This window comes from Rhinatrema bivittatum, chromosome 9 (assembly GCF_901001135.1).
Source record: "Rhinatrema bivittatum chromosome 9, aRhiBiv1.1, whole genome shotgun sequence".
Lineage (NCBI taxonomy): Eukaryota > Metazoa > Chordata > Amphibia > Gymnophiona > Rhinatrematidae > Rhinatrema > Rhinatrema bivittatum.
In genome coordinates, this window is record NC_042623.1 from 181,321,629 (window position 1) to 181,332,684 (window position 11,056).

Below are 11,056 nucleotides of genomic sequence, written 5' to 3' on the forward strand. Positions count from 1 at the left end.
TGTCGGAGGCTTTGCGGAGCCAAATTAGTTAATTAGAATCAGTGATACATGATCACCGTCTGATATTCATCATGCAGACATGAGGTGGCTTCCTGCTGCTTTTATAGACATTCAGGTGCCTGCATTAGTGTTCAGGAATAGAGGGAGTCAGCGTCAGGACCTGGGCACTATCCATCAGGAGAATGGAAACATCTAACAAGGCACGGGGACTTCAGGGGCCACATCTAGGGTAAAGGAGCCCCTGTCCCCAAGTGCTAGGCTGGGCTCCAGGTCTGCTTCTGATGCAAGAGAAATTCACTTAATCTCTTTAATCCTCTGCAGACCAAAGGTGACCCCTTTTCCACGTATGATGAGGAGAACATGATTCAGGTCGTGCACGACCTTTTCTTGGCTGGGTCAGAGACCACCACCACCACCCTACGCTGGGCTGTGCTTTACATGGTGAAGTATCCAGAAATTCAAGGTAAGAGTCTATGGGCGGATCTCAGGCAAATATCAGCCCCAGGGATTTTTTGCAAAACCTGCCCATGGGCTATCTATGACTGACTCATGCACTTTATGTGCAGCGCATGCTTCAATAGCTCCCAAAAACACACTGAGCTAATCGCTGAAAACGACATCATGTGTCCTGCAGCCTGGCAAAACCAAGATAATAAATCTTTAGCATAACATTTCACATTTTTCTTAACATGTAAAATCATATTATACTTCATATTACAAAACCAGAATGAGCCAAGCTGCTATAGATCGCTACACCCTAACAGAATACCTGGCCTTGGTCACACATGCAAAACACAGACAGATCCTCACCAAATACAGAATAAACGGACCATAAAGTGTAAATAGAAATGTGCAAACAAAAACTGAATTGGAAACCGCAACATGCAAGACTCTGTATACGAAAAAGAGAAACATTACTATTCCTCATAAAACATCAAACAACAAAACTAAGAAATATAATACATAATAATTTCCACTCTTTGTGTTTTTTGTTTTGATGTAAACCGATATGATGTCCCCACTAATATTGGTATAAAAAATTAATAAATAAAATAAATAAATAAAATAAATAATAGTAAAATTATACTAAAAAAGCTAATATTTAAAATCAGCTGAGGAATAGAACATCCAATAATTTAAAAACTGATAACATTTTAAAAAATGTACTGTCTTGAAATTTTGGGGGGTATTTGATGTGTCTCCCAAACAACAAACAATAATTAAAACTAGTGAGGATTAAAAATGATCCCCTGTTCTCCATACCAGGGAATGTTTGATTTAAAGTCACCCTAAGATTGTTGTGGGGGGGTGCACAAACATTTTTTTATTTATATTCTACCTTTCTGCCACTTCAAAGCAGATGACATTTAGGCACTGTAGCTATTTCCCTATCCCTAGAGAGTTCATAATCTGTTTGTTCTTGAGGCAAAGGAAGGTGACATGACTCGCCCAAAGTCACAAGTAGCCACTAGGCTACTCCTCCATTCCAGCCTGCCTTCCTTTCTCTCTCTCACAAACACAAGTAGGCTCTCACACTCATACATACGCGTGTGCACATGCTCCCCCCTCTCTCCCCCCTCTCTCTCCTACACGCTCGCGCACACACACAGGCTCTCTCTCTGTCACACTCATACACACACGCATGGGCTCTCCCCCTCTCTCTCTCTCATCTCTCACACACAAACTCTTACACTGTAAGTAAGTTTAGCGGTGCAGGGACCTGTCTGCTATAGGACATTTCCAAATATCTTCCCACTTTACTTCACGATCCTAAATTCAGGAAAAAGACAGCGTGTTCTCCTCAGAAATAGACTTTTATTTATCAGATTTGGCAGGATTTAGATTTAGAAGATAAAAATTCCTGTCTCTCTCTAACATCCTGGCTGCTAAGCACCAATTAACCATAAAGAAACTTCTGTGCAATGGGTGGTTTCTAAGAAAATTAAAAAGTCATGGGATAGGAAGCGATGTCCTTTCATGGATTACAAACTGGTTAAAAGACAGGAAACAGAGAGTAGGATTAAATGGACAATTTTCTCAGTGGAAAAGGGTAAACAGAGGAGTGCCTCAGGGATCTGTACTTGGACCGGTGCTTTTCAATATATATATAAATGATCTGGAAAGGAATACGATGAGTGAGATTATCAAATTTGCGGATGATACAAAATTATTCAGAGTAGTTAAATCACAAGCAGATTGAGATTCATTACAGGAGGACCTTGCAAGACTGGAAGATTGGGCATCCAAATGGCAGCTGAAATTTAATGTGGACAAGTGCAAGGTGTTGCATATAAGGAAAAATAACCCTTGCTGTAGTTACACGATGTTAGGTTCCATATTAGGAGCTACCACCCAGGAAAAAGATCTAGGCATCATAGTGGATAATACTTTAAAATCGTCGGCTCAGTGTGCTGCAGCAGTCAAAAAAGCAAAAAGAATGTTAGGAATTATTAGGAAGGGAATGGTTAATAAAACGGAAAATGTCATAATGCATCTGTATCGCTCCATGGTGAGACCGCACCAATACTGTGTACAATTCTGGTTGCCGCATCTCAAAAAAGATATAGTTGTGATGGAGAAGGTACAGAGAAGGGCAACCAAAATGATAAAGGGGATGGAACAACTCCCCTATGAAGAAAGGCTGAAGAGGTTAGGGCTGTTCAGCTTGGAGAAGAGACGGCTGAGGGGGGATATGATAGAGGTCTTTAAGATCAAGAGAGGTCTTGAACGAGTAGATGTGAATCGGTTATTTATACTTTTGAATAATAGAAGGACTAGGGGGCATTCCATGAAGTTAGCAAGTAGCACATTTAAGACTAATCAGAGAAAATTCTTTTTTACTCAATGCCCAATAAAGCTCTGGAATTTGTTGCCAGAGGATGTGGTTAATGCAGTTAGTGTAGCTGGGTTCAAAAAAGGTTTGGATAAGTTCTTGGAGGAGAAGTCCATTAACGGCTATTAATCAATTTTACTTAGCGAATAGCCACTAAGAAGATCCCATGCTACTGATGCAATTAATAGCAGTGGCTATTCCCTAAGTAAAATTGATTAATAGCCGTTAATGGACTTCTCCTCCAAGAACTTATCATGACTAAATTAAATCATAAAATAGAAAAGGAACTGAGTTTCCTTTAGATTACAGCACTGCAGCTTCTGATGGCTCCTCCTGCATTAGAGAGAGGTACAGCAGCAGTAGTGAAGATCTCAGCTCCTGCAGTACAGGATCCCTCCATTGCTCCTCACCCATTCCTGCTTTCTCTCATCTGTAACACTAAGTGTCTCTCCTCAGAGAAAGTGCAGAAGGAGCTGGATGCTGTCCTCGGCTCCTCACACATAATCTGCTACGAGGATCGGAAGAGGTTGCCGTATACCAACGCTGTCATTCACGAGGTGCAGCGCTATGGCAATATCGTGCCAGTGGGAGTGCCACGCCTATGTGTGAAGCAGACCACCCTGCAGGAATTTCCCATTAATAAGGTGCAGAAAGATTTCTTATTGATACAAACTAACTCCTGCCTGAGACCCCCATGTGAGCCATCTATCTGTCTTACTACATACAGCCATCCTCCGAATGTCACATGTGTCTTACTATATACAACTTTCCTCCACATATTCACGTCTTTACAACATATAGCTGCCCTCTGTGTGTACACGTCTTGCTACATAAAGCCTCCCTCCGTTTGACCACGTGTCTTGCTACATAAAGCCTCCCTCCGTGTGTCCACGTGCCTTGCTACATAAAGCCTCCCTCCATGTGACCACGTGTCTTGCTACATACAGCCTCCCTCTGTGTGTCCACGTGTCTTGCTACATACAGCCATCCTCTGTGTGTCCATGTGTCTTGCTACATACAACCTCCCTCTGTGTGTCCTCGTGTCTTGCTACATACAGCCTCCATCTGTGTGTCCACGTGTCTTGCTACATAAAGCCTCCCTCTGTGTGTCCACGTGTCTTGCTACATACAGCCTCCCTCTGTGTGACCACGTGTCTTGCTACATACAGATGCCCTCTGTATGTCCATGTGTCATACTACATTCAGTCATTCTCAGGAAGGGTAATTTTCAAAAGAACATGTGTAGATAATAAAGCCCATGACCCTGTAAGCCGATTTTCATGTCTTACAGTACACAGCCAGCCAGACATATGAACATAACGCTATCTACCATATGTTCATATGTCTTACAAAATATATTCATCTGAGTCTTATAACATATAGTTATTCTCTCTACATCCACATGTGTCTTCCAACTGTAACCCTTTCTTGGGAGATAATAATTTATTATTCGTGGCTAGCTCCTCAGTCTCTTGCCCCGCATTCTTTTCCCAAAGGGTGGGTCCTTTCTGTGGGGTGAAGGAAAACCTTCACCCCACAGAAAGGACCTGTGGGGTGAAAGAAAAGCCTAGGCAGGATTGTGTAGTATCCCATAGGTGAGAGTTATCCTTGCTCTTCAGGACAGGAACAGTTACAAACCAGCAGAACCGAAGCATACCTATGACAAATATGGCCGAGGCCATAGGCGCCACTATCCGAAGACCACATTAGTGCTGCTGGTGATGTCACCCTATCACTCAGCCCACGTCAGAATCGCCAGCAGGGCCTTAAAAGAAGGAGGAGCACTGGTGCAGCCCCATCAGAATCGATGACGGGGCCGCTCTGAGGAGGAGAAAGCGCACTGCGGCCTCATCAGAAGTGTCAGCATGGCTTTGGTTGGAAGGGAAGAGCGCCTCCAAAATCACTGGCGGGACCTGAGGAAGAGAAGCATTGTGGCCTCGCTGGCGGGGCCTTAAAAGGAGAAGGAGGAGCGCTGCAGCCCCCTCTAGAATCGATGGAGGTGTTGCCCTAAGGAGAAGGAAGAGCACCGTGACCTCACCAGAAATGTCGGCAGGGCTTGAGTGTGAAGCGGAGCACCACCAAAATCACCGGCGGGGCCTGAGGAGGAGGAAGAATGCTGCGGCCCCGCCCCCACTGGAAACAAAACTAGACTAGTTGCACGACGTCAGGAAACGAGCTGCTTAGACTTGTTTTGATGTGTGTCCCGCATGAAACCCTTTGAGACCGTGATGCCGTTTGTTGACAAACGTCTTTGTCCCAGCGCTCGTTGCTATCAATTGTAATACAAAATAGACATAAGCATGCGCATTTCATTACCCACCTCTGAGATCAGAGATGCTACCACGTGAGCCGTCTGAAATACATGTTTGCACTTCTTGCATTTCCTTCGGGCATGTTTGAAGCCATTTCTGAAAGAAAACCTTTCCTGACGCCGTGCACCTAGTCTAGTTTTGGGCATCTGTCCCTCCCGACCCAGCCCTAGTGGCGAAACACGGTCCACGTCGGGGGGACACCGAAACCTATTGCACTTTTGAATGAAAGTTGGAAATGCTTGATTACATCTTTATTGGACTTTTGGTTTGATTATTTCTAGAAGGATCCCAGAACCTCTAGCGCTATACTATCGACACATGGTTTGTCCAGCTAAGTCCCAGATTTAGGTGGGCAAACCACAGGATTTTAGCCGGCCACCTGGGGCCATTAGGGGGCAAGTTAGGCGGATATTGGTGATAAACGCAGGACTGCCAGAGAGCAATCCTGAAGTAGGTAAACCGACATGATATGCGCACTAAATAAATAAATTAATTAATAACGTATTTTGCACGTCGGATGCATTTATCCTGCTAACTCCGCTGGCCATCCTGCAGCTGAATACTGACCCCTGTGTGTGTCCACACATGTTATAACCATTTGAAAGTTCGGACAGGGGATGCACAATACTTTCCCTTTGAAAATTATCCCAGCAAAGCCGCCTGCACGCATTCACACCTGTTAATGTGCACACAGATGCTTTCTGGGAAAATGTACGCATGTATTCTTAAAAATGTTAATGCACAAGTGGAAACCCCCTCCCCCTTCCTGCCCACATTCCCGCCTCTGCTCAGTCCATACAGGCTCTACTCACGAGTTTACCCACGTGTCGGGTGGATAGTTTTATAAGAGTCTATTTCTGCTGCTAAAGCGCCGTGTTACCTGTGGAAATGGGTTTGACAGTTTATGTCCACCACCTCCCAAACCTTGTAGCTTTCGATACAGCAAGACTTTTCCCCTCTGATTCTTTTCAAATGTTTGTTTCTATCAAGTATTAACATTTACAATTATATTTAATCCAATCTGATTCACATCTCCACCTTATCCCGCCTCTCTCTGAATTGTCTATCCGTTGTTGACTAAAAGCAGAATTTGTGTCAATTTTCTCATTTGCAGGGCACCATCGTTTTGCCAAATTTATCCTCTGTTCTATATGACCCAGAACATTGGGAGACCCCTCGACGGTTCAACCCCAGCCATTTCCTGGATAAGGAAGGGAACTTTGTGAGCAAGGAGGCGTTCATACCTTTCTCTGCAGGTAACTCGCTCACATGGAGCTATTCTAACCCCTCTGCTTCTCTGGTGAGGATCTAATGCCCGGTCCTAAACTTCTCCCACAGGGCAGCGCGTGTGTCTGGGGGAACAGCTGGCACGGACAGAGCTCTTCATCTTCTTTACCAACCTGTTTCGGGCGTTCACCTTCCAGCTGCCAGCAGGCACGACTCGCATTAATTCTGACATCATTGTAGCTGCTACCATTCAGCCACACCCGTATAAAATCTGTGCCATTCAGCGGTTATGATGAGCCACGCCTGCACAAGTTCTCTGCTCTTCCACGGTCACCATCTCGTCATCATTCCACGGTAAACCTCCAGGACACCGAGAGCCTTGCAAGATCCCACTCTACATGCTACCCTTAGGAAAGGGATCCACGTCTGTGTCTCTGTCTGTAGGCTCAAAAACATTCGAAAAATGAGATGATTAAAAGTCAACAAATTTGGCATGCAGGATTAGAAGAAAATGGGACTATCTCTGACGAACCTCCAAATAAATCCCCATTGTTTTCTATGGGAAGGGTGTCACAGGCCGCAGAATGTTGACCACGGCTCCATTCCTAAAGCTTTCCCCCACCCTCCCATGCTTCCAGCAGTTTGATCCAGAGCAACACAGGCAGAGCGTAAAAAAATAACTGAAGCTTCTGGCAAAAAACGTCGCCAAAAGACGCCTTCCAATCTACCGCACATACAACTCACACAGAAATCACGCACACTCACATACATCCCACACAAGTACTTTATCAAGTGATAGATGTCTATTAGCATTCATAGAGGTAAGTTAAGAAGTACAATATGTATATATATACTGTATATTGTGTGCTTTAAGTCATACGACTTCACAACTGAATCCATGAACCTTCTCATTGATGAAGGAGAGATAACGCTGTTTTTGTTGATGCAATGAGATTGATCATTAATACTTTGTTCAGATAACATTATTTGCCACCCCAGATAAACAGAGCCACAGTAAAGCCAGATGAATATGCAATGTTAGTCCAATAGTGGCTCATACATGGAGAGTGTGGCATGCACCTTGTAAGTTTTTGGTGATGTTAAAAGAAAAATCCACTACTTGCTCCACTGAGGACTAAGTCTAGTTTGGCTGTCTGTCCTTTCCAGCAGTCCCTCTGACTGCAGTTTGTCTGACAGCTATTCGAAGGCCAATCTATCAGATCTTTTGAATTATTGATCTTCCAAGTACACCAAAAAGTTCTTATTTTCAGATCGGACAGATTTTACAGAAGCATTTAGATGAGAAATGGGTTGGGAGAGAACCAAATGCAGTAGAGGAAATGCTTTGTCAGATGCATACCTTGGTCCAGGGTCCTCTCGTCTATATTTATAGGCTCTTGGAATCCCATCATGGCATGGTTAGCTCTCAGGAGACACTTCACCAATGGAATGTGAATTTAGATAGGCATCTCGATGAAAGTCATTGGATTAGGATCTGAAAGTCAATTTACAAATCGTCTATCTGCTTAGCATAGAATTAATGGACAAATTAGCACACAGAACATATAAAACACCCCAAACAATAGCTAAATTTAATGTGGGTTTTTCACATCTTTATCGGCAGGAATGTAGTAAGGTAGAGTCATTTTTCATATGTGGTGGTCTTATAGATCTGTCTCTGGATTCTGGAGGGAAGTGGAAGAGGAGGTTTCAAAGGTTATAAAGTAGTTTCCACTTGATCTCACACCTCTCCTGGAGCTGTTAAGGCTTTTGGGATGATGCTGTTATTCTCCTTAAATCCAAGGCTTTGGTTTCTCAGCATGTACTTACCGCTCATTTTACTATTGCCTTACATTGGAAGTTCATCCCTATATCACTGGAGGAATCAAACTAAGGAAATTGCTTCAATTGAGAAGCTTTCTTACCATTTGAAAGAAGAGGGCTCAAAGTTTGAATATATTAGAGGCCTGTTTTTCTCTTTTTATAACATAAAGTGACAATTTAATGTACTGTGAGGCACTTCCCTGTGCTTTTGGTCTCGGGATTCCTCATTTGAAAATTGGATGTATGCTTTTGGATATGTGTACTAATGTGTTTGTGTAATTCTGATTTTATTGTGATTCATTTTGTTCATACTTACAATTAAATAAAGAATTTTGAAAAAGAGAAAAGCGTTTCCTTGCTTTATCCACTTTCCTAGAGTTGCATAGGGATTTCTGTTCTCAACTTTGCTCTTTAACATCTATTTGCAACCACTGACTGATGATAGTAGGTATATTTGAGCAGTTAGAACAAAATCAGATAATACAGAAGAATTGCAGATAATAACTCTGCTATAGAGTTTCTTTAAGATTTTAAAAAACAACCCCCCCCACAAAAAAAAACACCCCCCCCCCCAAAACCAAAAAACCCCTGAAAAAAAACCACTCCAGCTTTTAATCTGTTAGAATCTCTTATTTGGATTTATCTGTCAATAATAATCTCTGTTTAGAAATTAATTTTGGTGTATAAAGAGCTGAGTAAAAAGAATTTAAAACAAAGGACAACTAAACTTCCAGAAGTGTCCTGAAGTACCTTGCTTGGGTGTGACTGGCTCAGAGCTTGGGGTTGCTTAACTCTGACACCCAGCAGATCCATTGTGGGCAGTGGACAGTGAGGAACCAGGGAGCACTAAAGATTCTTGTGTCCAGCTAAGTAAAGGTTTAACTTAGTTTAACTTAGTAAGCCAATCAGGGGAGGGTCTTATTAAACTCAATTGCAGATACAGGGTCCTGAGAACATCCTATGATGACAAATGTTCTGTTAGAACCAACATTCAGCACTCACAGTGTTAACAAGTTGAGAAAAAGGCTGTACTGTTTAGACTGCCCAGAGAACAGTACTACATAGCCAGCAAAGGAGGATGCCAAAGGAATGCTGGGAGACCATTTAAGGAAGAAAAGATACAAATTGGCTGGCTCTCTGTGTGTGAACGGTGGGGATGGCCAGGAGTTGGAGCCAAGACCAGAAAGAGAGGAGTGCATCTGGCAGCCCTGCAATCAGTTCTTCTTCTGAAGAGCTAATTATCAAGAGGGGAAGCCAGAAGTCTGCGCTCAGAGGAAATGGAGAAACACACAGTGTTGCATTTGGCAGTTTGCAAGCTGCTCCCGCAAACCACTGCACTTACCCACCAGGCTGGGCTCCAGCCACCGCACTCCAATACCATTAAGCTGCTCTTCTCCCTGCGCATCAGGGTGCCTCAGTGTGGCAGTACACCGCTGATGCTCCTCATAGCAAGGATAACGCTAACGCTTGTTGTGTCCATTGGTCTCAGGCGGCTTCGACCTTTGTGCCTCACCTTTCTCTCTGCTCTCCCCGCTAGCCTTGGGAAGATGGCTACCGCTGCGTCTGCATGCCGCTCTCACCGGAGTCCCCGGAACGGCAATGGCAAAGCCTCACGCCATGTTTCTTCTAAGGGCCTCCTAGGGTGCGTGCGTGCGCCCGCCACTCATGTCTTTATCCACGTCATTGTGGGAACCTCGGGGGCGTCCCCCTCGAGTGACGTCACGCCATCAGGTAATTTAGCCTACCCTTGTTTGCTAGCTCATTGAGTTAGCAAGGATCGTGTATGGATGGAAAGCCTCCGGTCTGAGCTACTCTGCCACTTCCTTGCTGCCGCTGGAAGCTCTCTCTGGCCTTCGGGGTATTTCTCTAACCTGGGTACCCACTCCTCGAGGGCCCTTTGCTTTCTTTCAGGTGCCTATCTGGGATCCTCGAGGGCCTGCTCTCCCTGGCTCGGTGCCAGTATTCAACTACTTCTGCCTGCTGGGATTACCACCTATACAGCTACCAACTTAGTGAGTAATCTAATATTCTCAGTCTGTCTCATCTACAGGTCTGCTGCACTGGAAACCTGCATCCATATGTGAGACTGGTCCCCTCTGCCGAGGATCCCTGGATTGCTACCGCTGGATCACCTCACTACTGCCACCTCTGGTGGTATACCTCAGCTGTGTAATAAAAGATGAATCTCTGTGATTGCATGTCTCGAGTCTAGCCTAGTACTGTGGTTCTTCATGTGGCTCCTCCCCGTGGGCATGGTCATCTCCACAGTACCCAAGAATCCACTCAAACACCTCAAAACCATAACAATGCTCCCCAGGACTTCACTAAGGCATGCATGAGCCCGATGTCCCCTCTTTTAAATGGCTCATAGCAAGAAAATGCCAGTGGCACCCTTTGATTACCTCATACTAAAAGGCATATAAAATACTCTCTGGAGCACCTCTTCCTTGTCTTGGCAACAGGTCTCCTACAACCTTTGTAGTGTGAGTTCTCTCAGCATACCCTGCCTGTGTTCTCTAGTTCCTGTGTCTTTGTCTTCAGTTCCTGGTCCTTGTCCTGTCTTTCCAGAGTCTTCAGTTCAAGCATCTTTGTTCTTCAGTTCTTGTGGTCCTCGTCTCATTCGTCAGTTCCCGTGGTCAGTCTTCAGTTCTTTAGTGTGCCTAACCTCATGTGATGCTCATCATTTTCCTTCCCTGCCTCTCCATCCTGCCTTTCCCTCAGCCGGGTAGCTGATATTGACTTGGACTGACTTCTGAATTTCACTGAATGCTGCCTGCCACTGACCACTGCCTAACCACTGAACCTCCTTGAAAGCCACCTGCCTGTGACCTCTGCTTGCCTCCTGGACCACCTTGAACTC

At 44.5% G+C, this 11,056-nt stretch overlaps 1 protein-coding gene across 1 annotated transcript in view; it reads left to right on the forward strand.

The window, feature by feature from the left end:
- LOC115099359 (cytochrome P450 2J2-like) overlaps positions 1-8,537 on the forward strand; it is a 34,502-nt gene extending 25,965 nt beyond the window's left edge. The window contains exons 6-9 of the mRNA XM_029616949.1: positions 322-463; positions 3,290-3,477; positions 6,260-6,401; positions 6,484-8,537. Coding sequence (XP_029472809.1) covers positions 322-463; positions 3,290-3,477; positions 6,260-6,401; positions 6,484-6,665 — 654 coding nt within the window. The 3' untranslated portion in view covers positions 6,666-8,537. The remainder of the gene's footprint in view (positions 1-321; positions 464-3,289; positions 3,478-6,259; positions 6,402-6,483) is intronic.
- The last annotated feature ends 2,519 nt before the right edge of the window (positions 8,538-11,056 follow it).